Genomic DNA, 27,443 nt, shown 5'->3' with positions numbered 1-27,443 from the left:
TCTAGAAAGACACTTTAAAAATAATCTTCTTTCATCCTCCTCATGGTCATTTAAGGTGCTTTGGCCATCTGTTTACTCTTGGTCTGGTCCTTTTGACAGGAAACAGTGAGACAAACAAAACGTTCATTAGAGGGATTTTCTGTCTGTCCTGGATTCTTAAAGAGGGGCTAAGAAGTGCTACTGGGGAGGTTCTGGATTTGTATAAAATTTAGGAAATGTGATTCAGGTTGTGTTGGAATGACTGCACTTCAAGTTTTATGTAAACAATCAATTTTAACTTACTATTGTATCTTTTTAGAGACCTTCACAAAACACACGTCTGGCCCTAATAAAACAGAAGCTATTTTCTTCTTTTTAAATGAAAACGAACAAAAGGAACAAATAGTCATTTTAATCACAGTAGAAACTTATTTAGTTTTTATCAATATCACCACAGATCATGGTTTTTGGGTAGTTAAACAAGCAGATGACTTACTCAATAGATATAGATAAGGGAGTTGAGTTTCGATCTAAAAGAGTTTTCTTGTTTTGTTGTTTTTATAATTTCCGTAGTTAGATTATGACCTAATACAGACAGTCATCTAACAGCAATGAATGCCTACTAGCATCAGTGGATTGTAAGGAAGTTTGCCTCTCACCCTGAAAAACACTTGAATGCTCTGTTGAAACCAAACTTTTAGAACATGACCCGCCTTGTCCTTTTCCCACAAATAAACAAACTATTGCTAATGAGCAGGGTGACTGGCACAGAAACCTGTCATGTCCTGACAAGATGAAAATGACTCACAATGATACACACCTGAAACATTCTGCTGCAGCACCGTCCGCCAGATTCAACCTTTAAGAATTAACTTCAGTCCAACCAAGAAGAGATTTAAGCTTAGAAGCAATACTTTTTTAGTCATGTGATGCTACCACACCAGGAAACCAGGTCCTGCCGATGACTCTTTGAGTGTCGGTTTCATTATTCACTATAAAACATTTGCATGATGACAAGGCTAGACAAGTCTGGAATGTAACTTTTCATTTGTATTTTGTAACGGCATATGCCTCGAACCTTTACAAAGACTATTATACTAAACTGATAGAAACATTAATCTATGCAGCTGTCACTCCTTTCTTCAGTCTGCACGGGAAACTAACAGACTTCTCTGAGCCCTGTGACTTAATGCCTGATGCCTAAAACTTGTTTGAAGTCATAAGGCCAAACTTCTAAACATTATACAGTCATGATCACCAACACAAACTGTGGTTTATCATCATTAAACACTGAACTGCGGTGGATGTTCAGTAAAACATGTAAAATAATCATCTGCTGAACATTTTTAAAGTTTATTTTTAATTTTAGCTCTCAGAAACAACAATGTACATTTTCTCAAGAGATTGATGATATTTGGGCTTGAAGCCAACGTCCGTTTAAAGAAATCTTGCCAATCCGAAGGAAAATAATCCAATAACACTGTAAATGATCTGTCATGTTTATTTATTTAATTCAGGGAGGAATACAACAGACTGCCTGATATAACCGGAATTTATTTTTTCTTTTTTTTTTGCTTTTTAAATTAATGGCACCTACATATTTTTTGACAGAACCTGAGCCAAATCTAACGAAAAACAAAGCTGAGCAAAATGCTCAACACAGCAAAGGAGTTGAAGCATCACAGTGTCTTGTTCAAAAGTGGTGAGTGAAAGGAATCAACGGACCAGATCTTTGCCTGTCGTCAAAAGATCATTGCTTTAGCTGGCTGTGGTGGAGAATGGGTGGAGCTCTTGTCGTTTATGTTCAACCCTCAGCCATTTAAATAAAAACAAATGAAGTTAAATGAAATGAACTTTCTCTGTTGGGTATAAGGATCCGTCTTTAAGAGGAGGAGCTTTGTTTTCTGGTAGGACCTGGCAGGTGACTGGGATGTCTCGTTATTGTCTCCGTTATGCCCACCAGCCTGGCCTCTTCAGGTGCAGGAGCCAGGATCACCCAGCCCTGGTGATCAGCCAGACGTCGCCCCCCCCCCCCCCCCCCCCCTCTTCCTGGCTGCTAAGGAGCACAGCTGAGCTGAATCCCTCTGATGACCCACACCTGGGATAAAAGGCTGTGCCTTCGGCAGTCTGAGGCCCTGTCCACATGTAGCCGGGGATCTGCCAAAACGTAGATATTTTTCTACGTTTTGGCCTGTCATCCACCCGAAAACGGAGTTTTTTTCACACGAACACGGATCTTTTTAAAAACTCCGGCCAAAGTGAAGATCTGTGTTTTCTCCGTTTTGGGTGTCTGCGTGTGGACAGACAAAACCGGAGTTTTAAGGTCCGCAACGTCACTTTCCGCGACAAACAATGCTGACATCACGTGTGCGACCTGTGTTTACACTAGCCGACAGCATGGATGCCCTCAGAGCTGCGCTCTGTCACTACCCGATCCATCAATTGTCCAAGCGCTTTCTGCTTGTTTGTTTTTGCAAGCAGAATTACTGCTCCTTGCGGAAGACCACAGACGAAGGACGAGGTTAAGAACGGGAAGTACTGCCGCCTACAGGTCTGGCATGTCCTTAACAACGTATTTATCCGGGTACGTGTGGACAGAGCTTTTTTTTAAAACGCGGTGGTGTGGATGCAAGTTTTTGCAGGGGCGGATATTCGTTTAAAAAAAAACAGCTACGTGTGGACTAGGCCTGAGAGGCGGCAGTGCAGGGGTTCTGCTGTCCTCCGGGGTCTAGTTTTGGTTTCAACCCCTTCATTTTGATGAGGTTTAACTTTAATAGTTCTAACTCTGAGTGATCCAAAGGGATCTTTATTTGATGTCAACTTAGTTGACTCGCTTTTAAGGTTAACATCGTAGTTTACCGACTTTGGGATTTTAAAACACTGTTTTCGTAGTGCATCGGTTTTCATTATAAACCTGTGTTTCTAAAACACCTTCTGTTTCGGTAAAACTTTGTTAAAAGTTTTAACCAGGTGTTTTATTGTTGAATTTGTTCTTTAAATGTTAACCTTTTAGTATTGCTTTTGGTTTGGCAATAATTTAATAATGATCACCATCTGTTTGAACTTGTTTTAGAACCTTTTATAACAATTAAACCCATTTTAAACCCACTATCATGTTTCTTATGTTACCCCCTCCATCACTTTTTAACACCTCCTGTTGGGACGTAACACTTCCACTGAAGGTTTAATTTTTATATTCCACTGGGAGGAAACCCTGGGGCAGACCCAGTGGAGGGGTTGTAAATCCTCTCTGGCATGGGAATGCCTTAGGATTCTCTGAGAGGAGCTGGAGAGTGTCATTACAAGCACAGGGATGTCTGAATGTTATTGGATCTGTTTCCTCCTTGATTCAATCTTGGATAAGTGTGAAAATAAAAGGGAACGAGTGGACAGAATGATGATGGACAGATGGACAGATATAGCAACATGAGTTTTGGGGGGAAACAAAATACGAATTCTATATTGGAATAGGTTGACCAATGCGGGCTTTTCTATGACCGACACTGATCTATGGAGGTTATGGCAAGCCCATGAATAATTTGTGCTGCAGATTTTTGGGGTTGATATTCGTGAACCATATCTAGAAATGTTCCACTTGTGATTGCTAAAACGTCTCAAATAACAGCAATGGATACTCAACCTTTCTGAACCCAAATCAGTTTTTAACACTATTTAAACAGCTGAATGTAAATGTTGTGCACTTGTGGCAAGGTGGAGAAGCAAGGGCCCGGGTGAGGTTTGATCCCCAGACTCCCAGGTGAGAGTCACATGAACTAACCAGTCAGCCAAAGGGACATCCTCTTGGCTAAAGCCCCATTCCCACCTGTACCGGGTCGGCCCGGGCCGGGTAGCATAGGTTGTTTACATATCTGGGTGGCCTGGAATTTTCCCGGGCCAACCAAGGCTCATTCTCGGCCCTCTTCCCGAGGGGTACTGCTTCAGGCCGACCAGGGCCAACACGCCCACTGCTGACAGCAAATTCACACCTTCCATTAGAGCAAGCCTCTGATTGGTGGGTAGAATCAGCCCATTCACACCTTCCATTAGAGCAAGCCTCTGATTGGTGGGTAGAATCAGCCCATTCACACCTTCCATTAGAGCAAGCCTCTGATTGGTGGGTAGAATCAGCCCACATGGGCTTAAGGCAAGGATGTGTGGAATCAACCGGGCCAGGCTGGGGCTGACTGGGGCTACCCGGCCCGGGCCGACCCGGTACAGATGGGAATGGCCCATTAGTAGCCAGGGCACATGATCAATCAGGATACAGTGATAGGACGCTCACTGTCAAACTGCTCGGTATTAAAATCAAACCGTTAACCCTCTGGAGGCAGGCGTTGCAGATTTGCAAAGTTAAAACCTACCTACCTGTTTACTCCACATACGTATTTCATGAGCATTTTTTAACTCAGAAGTACCCCTGAAGGACTCAGTTGTTCGTCCTTTTATCAAAACTTTTTTTGAGTCTGAGAGGGTTAAGCAGGTGTTTTAAGTAACCTCTGCAATGACACCGAGCTGCCCATGTGTACTCAAAGATGGAAGATGAAGTCTTTCATCACTGGCATTCACAAAAACAAGACTAAGGATTCACAGAAAAAAATATAAACATCACCTGTGGATCATGTTCTCACAGTTAATTTTTTTCATATTCTTGACATCCCAGTGTGGTGGCAGAGGTGTTTATTGCCCTCCCCATAATTGGAAGGTTGCAGGTTCAAGCCTGATTCAATCTGTTGCTGTTTTTCATTCTTGGGCAATACACGTAACCCGCCTTGCCTGCTGGTGGTGGTCGGAGCGAGGGGACTGGTGGTGCCAGTGTTCAGCAGCCTCACCTCTCAGTGCTCCTCAGGGTAGCTGTGGCATCTCATAACAACCAGCATGTGGTTAAATTACTGATTTTGTTGTAAAGTGCCTTAGGGGGTTGTAGAACCCTACCGGGTGCCTTGTCATCATGCAAATGTTCATATAAGACTGTGAACTCATTAATACTGTATTTGTGATTAAGAGGATCTCTACATAGTCTTTATCAGCAGAAATGCTGTTGAAGTTTGTAAATCATGTCTCTGATTTTACTGAGTTTATGTTGGGATGGCTGCACTGATCTTGTGTGATCCATGATAAAGATGGAAGGAAAGTGTTCCTGGACCAGATCAAAGATTATAGTCAAACGGAACATCATGAGGCTCAAGAGCAGCAGTTTTAAATCACTTCCTCCTGCAGTCAACAATGGTTTGGCTTGCTTGCATCTCTATTCAAAAACTTGTTTAACCACATGACTGGATTAGCATGCATCTCCTAATGTTCTTTTTAACTGTGATTTTCCCTTTTTAAACTGATGAGGGTGGATTAGGAGCCCAGCTCTGCAATATCAATGCATAAATGACTTTTTACATTTTGCGTGTGTGCGTGGGGGGGACCAACAAACTGGGCCCTGACATGTCAGACGAATGTTTATCTTCACGTAGCTTTGACAGCCCTTCAGCATGACAGAGTGAGAACAGGCAACGCGGGAGAGACCAGGCTTTCCTCCTGATTCCCAAGCCTGCACTAATGACAGAAACACACTTTCTCTTGCACCCCACCTGTCCCTGTGATGTCCTCTCAGCAGGGCCTGTTTGCACTGTTGTAAAATAACCAAACCATCCTCGGCGGGATCTTACCTTCCTCTTACGACCCCCCAGCTCTGTCTACACACAACAGCTCCTGCACCTCATTAGACGCTGCCTGACCAAACACTCTCTGACGGCAGCTGCTGCTAACAACTTTCTGTTTGCATTTGCAACACAAGCAGCTGAACGCCGTAATGATGGAAGAGTTGTTTGCGCTACGTTGACGTTCTTCCTCGAGTCTGTAGATACTCCATCAGTCCGTTTCTCTTGTGCTGAAAGAGAAGTGAAGTTGCTTCAGATCTCCAGAAAAGTTCATTTCAAAAATGCAATTTGTTCAAGTCAGTTCTTTATGTTCGTTTTGGAAGTGATTAGGAGGATTTATACATTTTCTGATGGATTAAAATTGTTCTTCCCAGGAAGTTGATCTGGACTTTATCCTTCTGTCTGTTCAGTATCTCTTTGACGTGTAAATGAATGAAACTGTGATAAAGTGAGCACCATTCTTTTGGTTCGGTGCGTTTATCCATTTTATGTTGCAACAGTCTCTTCAGCAATGAATTCAAGCTGGGTTATATTTCATGAGTGACCCTAACCCTAACCCTCAGATAAACTCCAGGATTAAAATGGATGAAAACAAATTTCAGTTAAATGTTATCTCTGAGCCACATTTATTAAATAAGCAGTTGTGTTGCTGTAACAGTTCAGTTAGATGTCTGGCTTTGAAAGTGGGTCGAAGGTTTGGATTGGAAGTAAAGCAGAAATCACCGTTTCACACCAGCTGTTAACACCTTTGTGTCGAAGGAGATAAAAGGTGTTTTTGAAACACTTCACACCAGACCATAACAGCAATTAAAAAAAAATTTCAGCTGTTCAGAATATTTTTTTTCCTGTCTTAAAGCTGCAAATAATTACTGTCTTACCTGTGGCAGGTCACTTTTAATTGTTTTTGTTTGGAAGAAAACAACCAGCTCCAAACTTCTAAATAAAACATAAAACTATTAAACTAAAACAAATAATTAAGAACATTCTTACTCATCACTATTATTGTATAGTAAAAACCAGATTTATCCAGATAAATGTTGCTGTTGGCAGGCAAGCACTCCATAAATAAATTATTGATTGATTGTGTTTTCTTTTGTGTGTAAAGGAAAGCCCTAAACTAACTCTTAAAATATAAAGAAATCTGGCAAATAAGTATATAAAAAAACAAATGGAAGAAAGAAAGAGAATTTATCGTTCCTTTTTAATGTAGACTTTAAGCGGTGAATGAAATTTGAACATTGGATTTAATCTACATTTATGTATACGGTAAAAAAGCTGTTCCCAAGTTTCCTGGAAACATGCAGGCAGCAGAAACCCCAAAGCTCGTAAAATCAAACCAGGTTTCTCAGCTGTGGTGGTGAATGGTGCTCCAGGTGGGACCTGCATTCCTGTCCAGCTTCCACCAGTGGCTGTTTGTTTAGGTGTAACTAGCAGTCTGGCTTCTGAGGAATAACACTAAGTGCATCGATTGTGTCTGTGTTCACAGGAGTTATCAGCACTCTCTCAGCTCTGGACCGTGAGGATAAAGCCGAGCACAGCATCGAGGTCAGACTCTCATAAACAACATTTTCACCATCTTTGAACTAATGCTGAAGCGGGGAAAACAAATCCTTCTGCTCTGTGAAGCATCAGAGGCTTAGGGTGTCAATAAATCCATAACCTTACACATTCAACAGGCTGTTAAAGGCAAACCGCTGCCTAAATCACCTCCTGTTTTAAATCCCACTCATACAGAAACGCTGCAGGTTGGAAGCCTTTCTGTGTTGGGAGGTTATAACTTGCTGCAGGGAGGTCTCAAAGCACCAAAAATAACAGCTTGAATTCACTTAATATTGAGCAACACACACAGAAATCCATTAAGGAACTATTTCTACTCTCATGAGTGTAGGATATGCACAAGAAGAGGTTTCTGAATGGAAAATCCTCCCACTTGTTTTTCATGTATTGATTAGAAAACAGCAGAGTACCGAACTAAACTTCCACTACAGTAGTTCAGCCTAAGTAGCCTAGCTGCGTGGTGGTGCAGTTGTTAGCACTGTTGCCTCGCCGCAAGAAGGTTGCAAGTTCAAAACTCGGCTGCAACCTTTCTGCATGGAGTTGCATGTTCTCCCCACGCATGCGTGGGTTTCCTCCGGGTATTCCATTTCCCCCCAGATCACAAAATGTCCTATAGGTTAAACATTGTACGTTGCTTTGGATAAAAGCATCTGCCAAATAAATAAACATAATACAGAAACGTGCCATTTTTTTTCTTTTTATCTTGTGTGTTATTGTATCAGAAAACCTAACTAATCAATTAACAGTTCACAATTTATGAAGTTCCAAAATAAATTAAAAAACAAACAAACAAACAAAAACATTCACTACATGAGATATTTATTTTTATCAGAAAGAAATCACCCCGTACCTTATCAACCATTGAAATAGATCAATTCTTCACATTTTAATGATAACATGATTCCAGACCCAATTGGTCAGAGATCACAGATTTAAAATTTTGAAGCCTTGTTGTGGAAAGACTGTCTTGATTGTTTGTAACTGTACTGCAGAAAAGAGAGGTCTGAATTGAAATGACATAGAAATGTATGCTCACATTGGGTAAATGATGCTAACACAATTACAGATATTGACCTTTAACCTTCTTAACCTGTAGGTAATTGTCTCGGATAATGGATCTCCAGCTTTGCAATCCACTGCAACAGTCGTGGTCAAAGTTCTGGACGCAAATGACAACGCCCCGAGGTTCACGGGCAGACTTTTCCAAGTCAAGCTTCTGGAGCAGCAGCATCACGCTGGCAGAAAACTGGTCTGCCGGTTGGTCGCACGTGATGATGATGAGGGCACCAATGCTGCAGTTACGTACAGGCTGCAAGACAACAGAGATGATCAGTTTCAGATTGACCCATTGACTGGAGTGGTGACATCCCTGGGGGACTTTTGGGCAGGAAACTACAGCATACTCATGGTCAGTGTGCACAAAGTGATTTTATAGTTTTTACATCATGCAGACACATATGTAGTAGCAAGGTACCTCATGTGAAGAATATTATCAATGTAGAGTAACTTTACAAGTGGTTACACCCCATTTTTTAAATTCTGTCTGTTTGTTTAAAGACTTTAGAAAGTCAGTGAACTCTTTTTGCTTCATTGTCTGGAATTTACTTTATGAATCAGGAAAACAGGAAACTGGTCAGGTCTCCTCCTAGGGTTTTCAGATATAAGGAAGCCACAGCTGCTTGCAAAGATGACATCTTAACAGCTGAGTCAAGCTGAAAGTCAGCTGGCAAACAGCGATGCCTGGATGTCTGCAGTCAGGTTTTACGTGAGCAGCTGCTGGCTGAAGCTGAGATTTTAGCCAATCTCTTATTCCCACCTGCTTCGCCACGGCTCAGATGAAGTCAGCAGAATCTACTGACTGCACTCATGTTCTTGTGTTCACATGAAGTTAAGCTAATTATCACGATTGACACACTCACTGTTGAGTTTTTCATCCTGAAAAATGAAAGTGTGTTTTCACATGTGAACAGGTTCATTCGACAAACGTATAAATCATCTGAATCACCCTGATGTTGAACGAACTGTTTTACTTCCAACTGAACAAAGATCATTACCTTCAAGTCTGAGAACACTTAGATGCTATGATTCTTTCTGGATAAAAAGAGCTGAGTTGAAATGCAAAGTTTTTGAATTATGAATTGACCTACGTTGTATTCCTCACATGGTCATGGCCTACAGAACTGGCCCATGAATGAGTCAGTGAATGGCTGAAATAAGCCTCCTCAGATAATCTGGATTAACTTCTTTGAGGGGAACAGTTGAGTTGCTTGGAAACAGTTTGGAGTTGCTGCTCGTCTGCATGAAAAGGAAACAATTGAGGTAGTTGGTAAAGATGCCATTTATATGGCCTCCATGAGAGATATCTGAGACTTCCCATCACAGGGCGATGTCTGAGCATATTCAGGATGCACTTTACATATCTGAGTTTACACTTGGTTTTGAGAGTCCGCTATGATGAGCTGGAGGAGGCAGCAGGGCAGAGGGAGTCCTGGGGATTTCTGCTGAAGTCCCTGCGACTTGATTCTGGATGGATGGATGGTGGGAAAACACAACATTTTTAAGGACATGGTTGTTTCTCAGGTCATTTCAATAACAACTGGTCTCTGATTCAGTTTGTGGTAACAAAGTTTAGATGTCTAATGCCTAATTACCGCGATCCTTTCTAGATCAGCGCCACAGACCAGGGCGACCCGTCACTCTCGTCCACGACTCGACTCGACATCGAATGGGTTCAACAACCACCACCTTCCAGTAAACCGATCCGATTTGAGGACACTCACTTCTCAGCTGCAATCATGGAAATTGAACATGTCCATCACTTGGTGGGCATCCTAGAAACGGACGAACCATGGAAGCTGCAGTGGTTCAGCATCATAGGTGAGTGGACAGAAACAGTCTGTTACGTAATGACCAGAGCTAAGCTCTGCTGAAAGAAAAGTAGAAGAAACTTCTAGCTCTGATGAAGAGTAACCATCTCATAAATGTGGGTAATGATTTCTACAAGAAGACAAACTGTGTTTGAAGAAGCTATTAATATTTGTTTTTACAGCACATTCAGTTTGACGGTTAAAGGAACCACCAGCAGCTCCTGAAACGAGCGCTCACTGATCACTGAGTAATGACTCCTCGTAGATCACCACAAAGTCTCTCTGTCTCTGTGTCTGCATGACGTTAAACTCCTACAGTCGGGGAATTTATATTTGACATTCACTGTGCTGCAGTTTATGACAAAGTGCTGCCTCATGGAGCAGTGGCCCGTGGACTAGAAAACAATGTTAACAATCATCATCCATCTTTATGAGGCTCCATATAAACTGCACACAAGTTATTTTCAAAAGGTCAGCAAAGTACGGAGGAGGACTGAAGGATGTTAGAACCTGACAACAGAGAGAAAACAGGAATTTATGTTTGGCTGGGGATAATATTTATTTCTTTGATCATCTTGCTTCTCCCATGGATGGAGCTTGTATGTCAGTCCCAGAGTTTCATGTGTGGAATGACTTGTCATGGTGAATTTTTACTAAGAACCAACGGCTGGTCAAACAAACTATTTATTTATTAAGCTAGATGTGAGTGCAGGACAAACATGTAAATGTGTGCAGGAAAAGGTTATGTTGTTTAGCTTTTACAGTTTTACATTTCTGTTGGAAACATTTTGCCTTCATAAACACATATAATACAAGATAAATAGAATAAACACACTGCTGACCAGAGAGTTAAAGCACTTGCTTCTGTCAGCCTGTGCAGTTTCTATTCTACGTGACCCTCACGGCCTGTTGCTAAACAAAAATAAACAATACATGATGAACAAGAGTCTGCTTCTAGACCTGCAGGAGAGAAAAAAAGAAAAGAAAAGGGACACAACAACAATACAACAGGAGAAAACTATCACTGCGTCAACCTGACGAGGAAATATAAAATCAACATTGTTTTACTGAACAATCACACAATAATAAATCACAGTGCATTTAGTGCCAACCACAGTTTTTAAGGCATGTTGAAAGTGCCCATGTCCATACTTATGAGAGCACCATGTGAGCACCTGTGTGTGTACACGTGCTTGTATGTGTAAGGCTTCTCTAAAGGAACGTCCAATAGAGAGTGTGAGGGGCCACAGATCTGACCCCTAAAGATGCGTAGGAGATGGAAAGAGCTCCAAGTCCCAGAGATCCAGGAGCTGCCCTAGAGTGCAGGGACCCTAGGGAGACTGTGATCAGAAAAGCCCCCGCCCCCCTCGAGAGGCACAGAGGATCGCCCCGGGGGGCCACAACCAGCATCCGGCAGAGTCCCGGGAGATATCCAACCCCACAGGCCCGCCCGCAGCCTCCCTCCCACAAGCTGGCTGAGCCCGGAGCCCAGCGACCAGGGACCCAGGGGCGACCACACCCGCTGGGGACCCAACAGAGCCAAGGGACTCAGATCCCACCAGGCAGCCACCGGGATTAATCAGGCAGATGCCAAAAATCTTAAACCCCCTGAATTGGGAGCCGTGAACACTCAGGCAGACCAAGGCACCACACTCCACACCAAGTGTGACAGGGGGAGGGGAGGCAAAGATGTAAAGCAGCAAAGGAGGTCCCAGGAGAGGGGAGGAGTCAAAGGCCCCACCTGACATATACAGTCATACACAAACACAATCACACACTCCCTCCCTCATGCTCACACAAACACATACAACCTAGGACTTACAAAAATGCACGCCGGACACCCACTCATGCTCCCCATACACACCCTATTCACTCTGGTCCTGGTACTGCTGCACATGGGGTACAACCATCACCAGTTCCCAGAGTTCGACCCTTTCTGCTGGGGTGCTGATGAGCAGGGTCCCCCCCACCCCCCAACGTCGAGCAAAGCAACCCACCACCCCAAACCCCAGCCAGATGGCCAGATCCCCCTCCTAGCCTCCAGCCCCGGAAAGCCAAGCGACAACAGAGGTGTACCAAGACCCCTAGTCTTCCTCCGCCTGCTCCATTACTGTTAGTGAGTGTTGATCAGGTGTATTCATGGCTGTGGTGAGCGGGCAGTGCAGGCATTGTCTGGCCAATGCCAGCTGATGCCACCACACCACCCCTCTTCCCCCCACAGTCCTCTGTGTCTAAGTACAGTTTCAAATTGGAAGTGGGCAACGGCACTTGGGATGAGGCTGAAAGATCCCCCTGCCAAATGATGTTGAATGTGCTCACTCCCAAGGCCCTAAGTGTGTGTTTGAGTGGAAACTTGTTGGTGGGAAGTGTTTAATGTGCAAATAAAAAAACTGGAAAGTTATTTTAAAAAGACCAAATTTACTTAAAAGTAAAAAAGTAAGAATGTTCAATTACACTCAAAGAGCAAGTTCACTGATAAACTGTTTTTTACTCTGAGTTTCACATGGAGGCTAAATGTGAAAATGATCTTCTACCCCTGTTATTTGAATTAGTCGCAGATAGAAAATAAACATGGAACGACTCGGATTAAAAAGCCTGAATAACATTCATGGACGCACCCATCTTGGCTCACAACAGGGAAGGCTGTTGTTGCGAGCGTCCAGGAAACGGCAGCACACATCTCATCTAGTAGAAGCTAACCATTAGCATTAGCCACTCCACCACACGGCAGAGCTCTGGTAGGCTTGTGATATTTGTGGAGATAAAATGTCAATGTTGCAGAGCAAACAGTTAGTGGTAGAGTCACATCGCTGTTGGCCAGTCAGAGGTGACATGTCCAAATTTCATGAAATGAGACTCCAAATCCAGCCGTGTACTGCTCCCCTTTCCTCTGGCTCGCTTCCAGTTCCGTCATAGTAGAGACCACTGCAAACATGATGAGAAATGCCTGAACTTGGTTTTTAGGTACAAACTCAGAGATTTAAAATGTTTAAACATTGTTATTGGAATAATATCTTGATTGTTTCTAACTGTATCCCAGACAAGAGAGGTTTTTATTTGAATGCCAGAGACAAAAGCTAAGCTCCAGTCAACTTTCATGTTCTGCTGGATGATTGTGTTTCATATAGATAACAGATGGTGGAAGACTGGAGAATAAAAGGTATAAGTATTACCAGGAAGTTCCTCTCAGTTTGAAATAAAAAATCTGTTGTGTTCCTTCTCTTATCAACTGCCAGAACACCACAGGAGGGATGGCTGGCCATTTATCCTCTTCCTCCTCTTTTTTCTCATCTTCCTCTGACTCTTCACAGCCCTGAAGACTGTGAGGAGGAATGTCAGAGAGGGCTTTACAGAAAATAAAAGGTGTGAAATTATTTTCAGTAGAAGTGGAAATTAGCTTTCTGCGTGTGTGTGAGCATGTGTGTGAGCATGTGTGTGCGTGTGTGTGTGTGTGTGTGTGTGTGTGTGTGTGTGTGTGTGTGTGTGTGTGTGTGTGTGTGTGTGTGTGTGTGTGTGTGTGTGTGTGCCTCTCAGGCAAACATGTCAGAGTTTGCCAACGACCTCCAGCCATGCAAGGAGGCACGTGTTGAAAGACCCAAAGCTCCTCCTGTTCAGGTTGCTGTGCAAAGCTAAATGTGTGCCAGAACAGCACCGATCACAGCGGAGACTCTGCATCTCACAGGAGATGCTCAGGACTCTCAGAGCTGCTGACACCAGGAATTACGGTGGCTGACATTTACGAGGATCATCTTTATTGTGTCACAAAGCTAAATAAGTCTTAATCATCTTGGCTGATCAGGATGCTCTGATGAAAAAAACATGCACATTATGTTTACTGATAGGTCACACTAACTGTGCTGATACAGGTTTCACTGAATGTCTTTGGGTTGAGGTTTTTATCCACATGTAGGAGCAGATATGCAGACTACTATGATCATTTTGTTCTTGGTTTTAAAGTGAAGATTATGTTGTTACTTGAAGGGCTTTATGCCTAAGTCGTTATGTTTGTTGATACAGAGATTATACCCAACCAATGAACTAATGGCTAGTCCATAGGGGGTGCTGTAGAGGGAAAAACCTGATATATATATATATATATATATATATATATATATATATATATATATATATATATATATATATATCACAGTTTTTTTATGTATAGGTGTTCATTCGAGCTTCAATCTCATCCCTCAGGTCAACTGCTGCCTTGTTCAGCATCGTTTCACCTATTGGGGCTTTGTGGCCAGTCTCTGAATGGTTAGTTGATGTTAGCTCCCCTCTGACCTGACCTTGAGTCCTGGTTCCCTCTTGGATTTTGTGTTCTATGTCATCAATCTCAGGTTGTGATAGCAGTTGCCATTTGTGGATGTTGGAACACTTTTTTTATGTTGCACTACGCAGCTTTGTTGGTCGTCACTAGGGTAAAAAATCCGACAGAACAAACAAAAAGCAGTCGTGATTGATTTTCTTCAAAACGCTTTCATTTTGAAAATAATAATAAATCAATATTCAACAACATTTAATAACTTTCATTATAATTATGTTTTACTTCAAATGTAGCCCAAACAAGCTGAGCTGAGTGTTCCAGTAACATATAAACATGTTCCACATTTTCATCAATGCAATAACTTTTGATGTTAAATTTTAAATCATGAAAATATCTCAGGTTCTGAGTCAAAGTGACACTTTTAAAAAAAAGTTACACGTCTGTGGCAGATGATGAATAGTTAAGGTGGAAGGCGTAAATCAACAAGAAAAATGTGATCGATGTAAATATTAATAATGTTTATGTGACAAATTGTAGCTGTTAAACTGGATTTAATATTCTGTGTCCTGGCTATTTTTAGCATGGGTATTTTGCATTTTAATTTCCCTTCACTGTGTGGGTGAGAAAGACTCTTCCAGAATAATGGCCTGTCAAACATCAGATCTACCAATCCCCCCCCCCCCCCCCCCCCCCCCCATCTCTGGTTTATTTATTTATTTATTTTAGATGTCCTTATCGCTTCATGACAAGGCACGCTGTCTTGTTTCTGTTTTATGTCACTTTGTTATAATCCCTCCACAGCCTCGTATCACTGACCCTCATCTCCACATGAGGTCTACTGTGTCACTGCGCTCCTCTCCCAGGGAGATTTGATCAGGTATTTATTGCCGCGGTGTGCCTTCCTCCTCTCCAACAGCAGAAACAGATTCCTATCTGTTCTCTGGCAGCCTGATCACTCATAGCAAAAAATGAAGGCCTCCCTTGCTGTCAGAATAACTCAAACACCCGACTCCGCACAGAAACAGAAGGCTGCATTCATAGACAAAATGAGGAGGTAAGCACGAGTATTATCACAACAGCTTCTGGATGGATTTACCGCCCCTCCAGCTCCACTGAACTGTGATCTTGGTGTTATTTATTGGACTAGGTCTTATCTGGACTGGTCTGAGGGTCAACACCTGCTCAGACCGAAAATGTTTGGCACTGTGGATCCCTGGTATGGTCAAAAAGTCATAACCGTTATGTTAAATGTTGAGGAAGATGCCTACTTTTAGATAAATATACTGTTGGTTGATTTAACTGTTAGATACATAAATTACAGATTGCAAAGAAATTATTTTGTAAACCGAGGCTTCTTCTGAGATGTGTTAGCCCTGTTTCACTCCCATTTTTCTGGGAAACCCCAGAGAAATTAATAATTGATAAAGACTGAGAGATCAGGATGAATGATTTAACATAATCCAGTATAAAAGACAGAGTTAACATTAATCCATCAATCTTTTAGGTTGCTCCTGACACTCAAGTCTTCAGCCCTTGAGGAGCTGCAAGACTAATTGGGGTTGCTAGATGTTTAAAATGATAGCCATGGACAAAGATGCACATATTTCTTCTCAATCTGCTGCTGATTATGAAGGCAGTTTAGCCTTTCAAGGCTCGATGATGGGAAAGCAGCGTGGAAGTGCCAAAAGTTCCTCTCTGCTTGAAATGCACAAAACAGAGAAGTCCCTGACCTTGAGGCGCTTAAGTGACTTGACTTTAGGTCCTTTTATGAATCTACAAGCCAGATAATCTTTATTTAAACCCAGTTTAACTCAGAACCCTTTCACCTTGTGTCTTCAGCATGTTTAATTAAACTTTCTAAAGTCCATCTATGTCTTTTTGAGTCCTTGGTTTCATTGTAATAAAACAAGTTTTCTTAATGCTGTTTCAGCAGAGCCAAAACATGCCCTTTGATGTTCAGGGACTGATAAGTCTTTTGTTGTAAATATAAACTTTGATGGACCGCAATGTTCCAGTTTTAGTGCACGGAATAAAAAAAAACTTACATTGGTCTTCATTTCTGACCAGTTTCTGGGGTCTCGGCCTTTTGGCTGCAGACTCAAAGAAGACAATATCAGATTTGATCAAAGAAAATAAAGTTTTCTCAGCAGGAGAGCTGATCTGATTCTCTGAGAGCAAGCTGAGGGTAATGAGACAATGCCCCTCTGTTGTACCGAGCGGAATGGTGCAATCTGAAACAGACCTTGAAGCAAACAGATGCTACATTGACAAATTGAAACTTCCTGGTGTTTCTGAAGGAACGAGTTACTGGCGGAAGATGTAGGTGAAAGGGTCCTTGGTATCAAGGTCATTTTAGACAACCCTCCTTATTCCACCATGAAGGACACATCTGCTGTAAACTCAGCTGATAAACCAGTTGGATCCTTTCAAGTTAGAGAAAAGTGATGTCAGAGATAATGAACTGAACACTCGTGACATCACTGATACTTGATTGTGAGACAGACGCATTGGTTAAAATAATGAAGAATCACATTTCTTTGTTGAATTAGTTTCTGTTTCTGGTCTATCTCCTGATTAGCCCTGCCTCTATGGCTCATTAAGACACTGAAATAACTGAATATATGTGCAATTAACAGCTGAACTTAGATCCTAAAAACCAAGAAAATGAAAAGGCTGATAAAAATATCCAGTTTGATGTATTTGTTCCCATTTTGGTTTGAGATAACTGGTGGTCTCCTCTTTCACCTGTTGTCTCCTGGTCCTGAAAGTAATACTTTGTAACACTTTCAGAGTTTTAAATTGTTTTCTTGAGCCGGTATGTGCTAAAACGACCCTTTACAGAGCTAATGAAAGACCACCCAGCCCCTGTCGCCTCATGTGGCCAGAATATTCCACTTGCAACTTCAGAGTTGCTGGTCTGGTCTGTTGGACTTAGAAAAACTGGAGCTGACATACCCGGCACTGAAGTCTCGCTCTAGCACGTTTCCAGCATGTTTTAGATCAGGAAGGCTGGGAGTCACTTCAGCTGTTAGATTATGATGTTAACAAGACAAAAGCACAGTGAGGAGATAGATTTCGCTTTCGGTTCTACAAACAGACACTAGGGGGTGCTAAAAGCAAGCCAAAACTGCCTACTCTCCCTTTAAACATTCACATTTGTAACTGATTGGTTAAAACATGTCAGTTGGATGTGTGATGGACACACAGCCTCTCAGCTTGCCTCGTTGCCATTGGGGCCTTGACCCAGACAAACATTTAAAGGATGAATGGAAGGATAGATGGATGTGATCCTTTCCCCGGTGCAGATTATGTCTTCCTGTGGAGCTTTCTGTTGGTGCTCACTGGGTAACATGAGTAAAGGATGCTTTTTGCATGGCTGGTTATCCAAGTAAAGGATTCTTCAACTGTGACAGGGATATGATTTTGCTCTGGAGATGATCAGTAAAGTGAAAAATTGCATCCACAGAACATCTTCTTCTCTATTTGCTGGGGTGACAGCTGGCGATGTGCTAAGGTGTGTGGAGTCTCAGAAGGTTTCTAAATTTACATTTACAGAAACGTATCAACGTGCCAGCTTTGTGTTCAGGATTTCTACCAAATCAGAGAAGAAATCTCTCTGCAGACAATTCAACTATCAATGAATTTGGGTCAAACTGGAATAAAAAATATTTGTGTTTAATTAAAGTTAAGGAATAAAGAGCAAAAGTTGTGTTAACATGCTTTCTGTTAGATGTCTTGATTGGCTCTCTGCAAATGTGGATATCTTAAGAAACACCATCTGGCTGAACAGGCATGAGATTTACCTTTCTCACGTATGCACACACAGCCTGCTGAGAGTAAGATAAACCGTGGGGGAGTGCTGGATGAAAAGCACAAAGTAAAACAGGAGCGGTCCAAATGCAAGTATAAAAAAGAAAGTAGGATAACAGAGATGGCAGCAGATGGTCAGAAGGAGTCAGGACTGCAGATTAAAAGCACAGTATGTTATAATATTTATTTATTTGTGACCAAAAGAACATGAACAGATAAATCAGCATACATGGGATTAGCGCTGAGCTTTGATTGTTGTCTAGCTTATTTAAATAAAACACATTTCAGCATCTGCTGGTCAGAAGCAATGTCAAGAGAAACGTCCCAGATACACTAACCTAAACACATCATATTTCATTATATGCTAATGTCTTCACTTTCAAAGTGTTTCTAAGAATAATTTAGAAAATGTTTGAATTGATGGGTTTTGCTGCCAAATGTACATGATGATGTACAGAAATTTATATTTAAAAGAGGTTCAGTAGGTTACCTACCCTAGCTGTGTAACACAACTGCATGCTGTATAATTCTGTCAACGAGAAGGGAAGCTGATGACCGATGACATTCACTATAGAGACGTACTAGATGGGAATTAGGTGAAAACGTGCGTTGTGTCCAGGTATTTGAATGGTAGACCTTCCTACATGTTTATGTTGGTGTGGGTATCTGTAAAACTGATGCTCACTGTTAATCTGTACAATTCTTCACATTAATATAATCTTTTCTACGTGTACCTGCAAAATCTACATTTAATTTATTCTCACAGCAGAATGTTGGCATCTTAAAAATTGAATGCTTTCATGAATCATTAAACACTTTTCATGATTCGTTCAGTAAAGAAAGAATGCAAAACTTTGTTTAAAGAGATTTAAACCTAATTGAAGCATACAGCCCATTTTCATTGTTTTACTGAGACGGAATACCATTAAAGGTGCTGCTGGCTGCATGAACTTGCACAAATGAACTTTGTTAGTTCGTAAGGTGAAAATCAAACATTTCATGACTGTTACAACTGTCATATAGTTGTTTGATGTTTAATAATCCTTAATCTGTCATTAAACCGGATTTACTTGATTGACAGAGGCACCTACGCCTGCAACAGAGCAGCTCTTTGTGTTGTTTTAGGCCAGTGGTTCCCAACCTTTTTTCCTTGATGACTCCCTTGTCTGTGTCCAAGAGGAGCCAAGACCCCCAACCCCAACTCCTACCTGCATAAACACACTAAAAGTGATTAATTACAAACCTTTTGCAGACAGGGTTATAACTCGTATACAGTGTGTGCGTGTGTGTGTGTGTGTGTGTGTGTGTGTGTGTGTGTGTGTGTGTGTGTGTGTGTGTGTCTTTTGAGTGTTTAAAAGTTGTTTACATGTTTTCATGACTTTGAAAAAGATGGTGAAGTCATTCTATACTTGTTCAGTGTTTAACATGGTACTGATACTGGTAAACCAGGACTAAACCAACAGTACCTTGCTATCTGTGGAGCTCATAATGAATAATCACCAGGTGAAGATGGTTAAACACAAAAAGGAAGTGGATCAATAAATTACAGTTATCACCAGCCCCAATGGGACAATTACCACGGCAGCACATCCCTGCAGTCGATCAAAAATCAAGAACTGCTCATCATAGCGTCAAAATCTGGCAGAATAAATCTCTCCTATCTATTTTTCTGTCTCATTTACCCTCCTGCTTTCCTGTCCCAGGTGGGGATGAGGACAAAGACTTTGACATTCAGAGGAACTCAGCGACTCTCACCACCGCCCGTCGACTCAATGCAACACGACACTCTAACTACAACCTGACAGTGGAGGTCACAGACGGCCACAGCAGCAGCACCACACAGGTCAGGCACAATAGTTCAAACTGCATCTCACTAAGTTCAGAACTTCATTCCAACAGCAGGTAAATTGTTAGTGAAAGTTCTAAGTTATGCAGTTCACATCATTTCTAGCAGGTGCAAGCCAACGCCTCTAGATTTATTCCTTTTCTGAAGATGTTTGGCTGTAGTGTTATGGAAGCCCATCCCTGTCACTCTGAAAACAAGTCTTGTATGTCACAATTTTCATACAGAAGATTATTTTAATCAAAGTGGAAGGGTTGGGCTTCCATAGGAAAGACATCATCGTTAGAGTAGAATATGGCTTGCAGACTTAATATTCTTCATTGTTTAAACATAACCAAGTCTTTTATTAATAGAAACACATATTTATAACAAAAAAAACTGGATTATGTGAAAAACTATGAGACAGAATATATCTTTCCTATCTATTTTTCTGCCAGCATCTCTACATGCTTTTGAGTCAACTGACTCTGGGTTCAGGTTTTGAAGCTGCAGATCACTGCTGTTTCTCTCTTTGTTTTTTTCTTTGCATTTTTTGGGTTTTTATTGCTGTTTTAATGTATTTTCTGAATGCATATTCTGTCAAGTGACCTTGGGTGTTCTGAAAGGCACTTTTAAATTAAATGTATTATTATTATTATTATAAACAAGGTTTATTAATCTAAACTGTCACAACAAAGCATCAAAATATGGTAAATGGCCTGTATTTGTGTAGCGCCGTCTTAGGGTTCTACAACCCCCCAAGGCGCTTCACAACACATTCAGTCATCCACTCATTCACACACGCATTCACACTCTGGTTTGGATGAGCTATGATGTAGCTACAGCTGCCCTGTGGCGCACTGACAGAGGCGAGGCCTGCTGAGCACTGGCACCACTGGTCCTTCTGACCACCACTAAGGTGTGTTAAGTGTCTTTCCCAAGGACACAACAGCAAAGTATGTTTCCCTTCATTTATATGACCAGAAAAAAAAACATTTTAAGTGGGCTAACATTCGGATCTCAGAGCATCAACAGATCTTCGGTGTATTGACATTGTGCTTTTTTCTCACACTCTGTTTATTCCGTTTACACACTGTAGGTCTACATCCGTGTGCTGGACATGAATGAGCACCGACCCTTCTTCCTGAAGTCGCTTTACGAGGTAGAACTCTGGGTTGTGAATATGAGTCACTGAGGCAAAAAGACATGCTTGGGTTGTAATTATAGGTGTGCTGAGTTAAAACAGGTGGGAAAACAAGCAGAAACCTGAAAACCATCTTTAACTCATTAACCGCCAGCCGTTTCCAGATCACAAAAGCGTTTTTCAGCGTTTTTCACATTTTTATTAAGAGTCACAGAACGTTGCGCACTAGGATGATGCCAACACCAAAACTAACAAAATAAAGAGAAGACTCATCTCTTACATCAGGAAGAATCCGTGCGTTTCGAGCGTTATCCGTTCTTTCATTATCCGTTGCCGAATTGTGATCGGCAGAAGCTTTTCCGGATCGCGCCTCACTTTTTTTTACAGCAGTGGCCCAAACCGATCTCCTAACACATGGTTTTTCTGCTTCCTGATCACGTGACGTGTGACGTACATGGATGAAGATCAGTTTTAGAGCTGGGGTGTTTGTTCTCACGGTGTGGGGGCTCGTTCCGACGCCAGAACAGTAAAAAAAAAAATGCAAATGAAGACTTTAGTCATCAATGGCAGTGAACGGTTGAATTTAAAATGAGGACTTTGTTGTCAATGGCAGTTAATGAGTTAATGGCCAATTTCCAAACACACTTTTGAAGATTTTGAACTACCTTGGTTGTTTAGGCTTTTAAAATCAATATAGGGAAAATAGACCTGATAGAAACATAAAATGTTGCAAGATTTTAAAAGTACAAATGATTTACAGACGGTACATGTGAACCACCTCCTTGGAGGCAAATTAATTAAGGTTGATGCAAGACTAGATATGAAAAAAAGGCTAGAAACATACAAGAAGCCTGGAAAGTATTTATCATGGAGTACTTCTCTAAACTATCCTTTGGCATCCAAACACTGCTTAGAGAAATTTTGCATTGATACCGTTTTTATAAAATCACATTTATGACCCCAAACACACACTTTTTTCTATTCTCTCCTGGTGTCCTTTAGGTCAGGGTTCCAGAGGACACGTCCCCATGGAAGGACATCCTGCAAATCAGTGCCCAGGATGCTGACTCAAACAGCAAGTTGGTGTTCTCCATCCACAGCAGCCTTCCTCCAGACAGCACCAAGTTGTTTCATCTGGACCCAAAGAGTGGCGTCCTGGTGATAAAGGAGGAGCTGGACTTTGAGATGATCTCTGTTCACACGCTCATCATCATGGTAACAAATTCAGTTGTTTCAACAGAAATCAAAGGTTAAAGGAACTGGGAAAATATAAGTCAAATTATATATATATATATATATATATATATATATATATATATATATATATATACACACACACACACACACACACACACACACACGTGCTCATCAGCTGTCATACCATTTCTATTTCTATAAATAATCAATAAGAATGCATAGAAACAGATCTAGTAAAGAAATTATGACTAAAAGAACACTGCAGTAATGTCAGTGAGTGGAACTGCATCTTTGTTGTAATACATGTTTAATAGGCATCAGTTTGTTTTTTAATGCTTAAACACCCTTCAGGTACGTGACCAGGAGATCCCAGTGATGAAGAATTTTGCAAAGGTGCAGATTCAAGTGGAGGACTGCAATGACCACTCACCAGCTTTCCTCAGCCCCCGCTACAAGGCCAGCATATCTAACATGGCCCCTGCAGGTTCCCAAGTAATCAGAGTCAAGGCTCTTGACAAGGACATGGGAAGTAATGCAGACATTATCTACTCGCTGCATTCTGGTGAGCAGTGTAGGCCTTTTTTCCTCATGTCTTTCAGTATTTTCTCTGGAAAGGTGGTACCACCTTCTAATTTTAGACCTGGTTTTAACCACATTCTTTGATTGCAAAAGACTTAAGTGTTTGGAATTTCAGCTGATTATTGACATTCCTGGGAATGTGTGTGTGTTAAAGCACAGTGACTGAACCACCGCTACAACTGAACACGTTGTGTTGACTCAGTGTTTTAAAAATCCAGAAATATCCATCCTTATAATTGTTTTGTATCAGGTTCTGGTCAAACACTAAAAAATGATCAGTGAATAGATATTTATTTGTTCCCAGTTCAGTTTTTCTTGCTTAGGTATACAGTTTGACTACCTGACTCAATTTTTTCTGCTCTCCTTTTGTTTAAAACAATGTTTATGTCACACCTTGTCCTGTCTCCCCATTCTCTTCAGTCCTGTGTCCATGTTAATTGCTCCCACCTGCCTCTCGTCTCCCAGTCACCCAAGGTCCCAGCTCCTCCTGTATTTAAACCCTGTTAGTCCATTTTGTCTGGTTGGTTCATTGTTTCATTGTCCTGCGTGTCTCATTAAAACCCTTTAAATGTTCCAGTCTGCCTGCCTGCCTCCTTTCTCACCCGCGTGTGGATCCTCACCTCCATTTCACTCACCGGCACGCTTGTGACAGTTTAAATATCAAGAAGCACATCAATGTTGGAAATAGGATTTATTTTACATTACTACATGTGCCTAATTTTTTTGTATCACTTGCACAAGTTTGAGTAGTTTACCTAACACATGATTTCTTTCATCTCTGCAGGTAACATCGACAGCATGTTCTCCATCGATCCAGAGCTGGGCTCTATCAGTGTTGCTAAATCTTTGAGCCTCCAGCCTCAGGACCAGTTCCAACTCACTGTAAAGGCCACGGATCAGGGTTTCCCTCAGCGCTCTGACCTCTGCTCCATCCACATCCACATCCATGTTTCTGACCAAACCCCGCCCACCTTCCCCTCAGAAGAATACTTAAGAGAGGTTAATGAATCAAGCTCTCCTGGAACCCCAGTGGTCACCATCTCAGCTTCCAGCGCAGCTCCCATGCATTATGGGATAGAAAGTGGCAATATAAATGGGACATTTTACATCAACCCTTACACTGGATTAATTTCCACCCAAAAACACCTTGATTTTGAGATCTGTGAGTCCTACAAACTTAAAGTTACTGCCTCCACCCCATCGGGAGCCTTGTCCAAGACACTTGTTTATATCTATGTCATTGATGAGAATGATAATGCTCCTGTCTTTCAGCAGACAGAGTATCTGGGACAGATTAGTGAGTCTGCTCACGTGAATAGCATGGTGATGGGAAAGAGAAACACACCACTGGTCATCCAGGCATCAGATGCAGATCGAGACTTCAATTCTCTTCTTGTATATCAGATCCTTGAACCAGAAGCTCTAAAAGTCTTTAAAATTGACCCAAATATGGGGACCATCTCTTTAATTTCACCCCTTGACTTTGAAACAAAGGCTGAGTATCACCTCACAGTGCAGGTGAAGGACTCTGGGAAGCCATCGCTGTATGCATCAGAGCCTGCCAAGATCACTGTTCATGTCCTGGACCTGAATGACTGCCCTCCACAGTTCATCACATCGGTGTACAAACCATCCATCACCTTTCCAGCTATCAGAGATGCAGAGGTTGTGCGCGTCACGGCCCATGACGCGGACTCTGCAGTCTCATACAGCATCACCGAGGGAAATCTCCACCATGCCTTTTCAATTCACCCCGACACTGGGGTCATCACAGTGAGCAACGTGTCTGATTTCAGGCCATTTTATAAACTCACCATCAGAGCCTCGGATGGACTTTTTAGAGATGTAGCCACAGTCGAGATAAATGTCACAAACCTGGTGCCAAGTGATCTTCGATTTGAGCAGAAAGTTTACACAACAAGTGTTCAAGAAAACCTAAATTTTGTGAAACCCTTGGCATCGCTAAAGGTCTCAGGATGCTTTTTGAACGAGCCTCTTTTGTACTCTGTCCTAAATCCCATGGGGAAATTTGCAATTTCTCAGACATCAGGCGTGCTTGAAACCACAGGCATCCCCTTTGACAGAGAGGAACAAGACCTTTATGACCTAGTTGTAAAAGTAGAAGACATGAGAGCTCCACCTAGAACTGCCACAGCCCAGGTCAAAGTTTTTATAGATGATGTCAATGACAACCCTCCACAGTTTCTGAACTTGCCATTTTCCATGATGATTTCTGAAGACACAGAGCCAGGAGATGTTCTGTATCAAGCAACTGCCATCGACATAGATCTGGAAGAAAATGAATTCATTATGTATTCTCTGGATGACGACTATGGACTCTTTAGGATAGATCCTGATGTAGGTGACATTTCCCTTCAGAGACCTCTTGATTTTGAAGCCCTTAATAAATATGAGCTGATTGTTTTAGCCACAGATGACGGAGAGCCCAGTCTTAGCACCATGGCTCAACTCATCATTCAAGTAAGGAATCGAACAAACCCAATTTTCCAAACTCTTCTTTATCCATTGAAAGTCCCTGAAAATGTCCCTCCATTCACCACCATCCTGCATGTGCAAGCCAGGAACCCAGAGGGTTATCGGCTAATCTACAACCTCGAGGAGGAAAATGCCTCAAAGCATTTTCACATTGATTTCAAAACTGGTGTGTTGACCGTCACCAACCCCCTTGACTATGAGAGCCAGACTATGCATGTGTTGACAGTTCGAGCGACTGACTCTGTAACAGGAGCTTTCTCAGAGGCCTCAATTGAAATCGAAGTGGAGGATGTGAATGATAATGCACCCGTTTTCTCACAGCCAGCTTATAGTGTGAATATAGCTGAAGGACTTCCAGCCAACACCTCAGTGATACAGCTGTCTGCCACTGACAAAGACTCTGGGAGAAATAAAGATTTAACTTTTCAAATTGTACAATCAGAAGACAGCAATGTAGATTTCTTTGAGGTTAACCCTAAAACTGGACTGATTGTCACCAAACGTGTTCTGGATCGTGAGGACCTGAAGCATTTTAATTTGAAAGTGAAAGTAATTGATAATGGGACTGTTTCTCTAAGTACTGAAGCCATGGTTTTAGTAAATGTCACAGATGTCAATGACAATCCTCCAGACTTTGGCAGTCCTTCCTACAAAGCCACTTTGGATGAAACGGCAAAATGTGGTCACATAGTGGTCAAAATCCAAGCGTCGGATCCCGACTCTGATGACCTCGATAATCTCAAATACAAAATAATTTCAGGAAATGAAGACAGATACTTCAACATCAATGAATCCTCAGGGATTATCTCCTTTTCAAACGTCTGCAAGAGGAATCTGGATCCTTATTATAACTTGACTGTGGCTGTTTCTGACGGAGTGTTCCAGAAAACTGCTCCAGTTGACATTGCCATGATTAACAGCAACAGACACAGTCCATATTTTAAACAGAGCATCTATGAAGCAGAGCTAGCTGAGAATGCAGAGGCAGGGACTCGTGTGATCAGGCTGGCAGCCATAGATCCTGATGATGGCCCATATGGAAGCGTTGACTACACCATCATAAACAAACTTGCTGATGAGAAGTTTGCAATACACAAAGATGGTCAGATTGTTACCACTCAGCCACTAGACAGAGAAAGCCCCAACCAGAGAGTCATTGCAATCAAAGTGATGGCAAAAGATGGTGGAGGAAAAGTTGCCTTTTGCACCGTGAAAATCATTCTAACAGACGAGAATGACAACGTGCCTCAGTTTGAAGCTAAAGAATATCAAGTTTCAATCCAATCTACAATAAATAAAGGCTCTCCTGTTATCAAGATTATGGCTTATGATGCTGATGATGGCAAAAATGCAGATGTTACTTACAGCGTAGATGAGGCGGAAGAGGTCATTGAAGACATTATCGAGATCAACCCTTTCACTGGTTTCGTTACTGTCAAGGAGAGTCTCGTTGGGATGGAGAACAAGATCTTCAACTTTAAGGTCAAGGCCCGAGATGGGAGCCTTCCTTTTTATAACTCTACAGTACCTGTTCAGCTGAAGGTGGTTTCACCTGAGGTTCCCCTCCCAAAGTTCTCAGAACCACTGTACTCCTTCTCAGCAGCAGAGGACTATCCCATTGGAACAGAGATCGGCTCAGTGAGAGCTGACTCTGACATGCCACTCATTTACAGCCTTGTCAATGGGAACATAGCTGAAAGTAACAAAGACAATGAGTTCATCTTGGACAAAGAGACAGGAACTTTGGTGTTGCAGAAGCCCATTGACCATGAAAAGACAAAGCGGTATCAGATCGATGTGGTCGCTCAGGGCAACCATAACGGCACAGAGGTTGCATCGCTGGTTTCTGTTGTTGTCCAGGTACGGGATGTGAACGATAACCAGCCTATGTTTGATGCAAGTCCATACAGGGCGTTCTTGGCTGAAAACATGCCCGCTGGTACCACTGTCATTCAGGTAACACCCAAAAAATGTTTCACCTTATTGATTTCCTGCTCTCTAAATTCCTCGAATAGAGTATCGAAAACCTTTAATACAATTCAGAAGTATTTTGTAATGTTCATCCTTTAGTTCA

The 27,443-nt window shown here is 41.9% G+C and overlaps 1 protein-coding gene across 1 annotated transcript in view; it reads left to right on the top strand.

The window, feature by feature from the left end:
- The window catches only part of fat2 (FAT atypical cadherin 2), a 118,318-nt gene that overhangs the window by 26,777 nt on the left and 64,098 nt on the right, over positions 1-27,443 (top strand). Inside the window, exons 4-11 of the mRNA XM_015951953.3 lie at positions 7,114-7,172; positions 8,281-8,592; positions 9,851-10,061; positions 19,835-19,974; positions 21,053-21,115; positions 22,100-22,312; positions 22,646-22,856; positions 23,658-27,325. Of these exons, the coding sequence (XP_015807439.3) occupies positions 7,114-7,172; positions 8,281-8,592; positions 9,851-10,061; positions 19,835-19,974; positions 21,053-21,115; positions 22,100-22,312; positions 22,646-22,856; positions 23,658-27,325 (4,877 nt within the window). The remainder of the gene's footprint in view (positions 1-7,113; positions 7,173-8,280; positions 8,593-9,850; positions 10,062-19,834; positions 19,975-21,052; positions 21,116-22,099; positions 22,313-22,645; positions 22,857-23,657; positions 27,326-27,443) is intronic.

Source organism: Nothobranchius furzeri, chromosome 1, assembly GCF_043380555.1.
Source record: "Nothobranchius furzeri strain GRZ-AD chromosome 1, NfurGRZ-RIMD1, whole genome shotgun sequence".
Classification (NCBI taxonomy): domain Eukaryota; kingdom Metazoa; phylum Chordata; class Actinopteri; order Cyprinodontiformes; family Nothobranchiidae; genus Nothobranchius; species Nothobranchius furzeri.
Note: the sequence above shows the minus strand (reverse complement) of the source record. Positions and strands in the feature narration are given on the sequence as shown.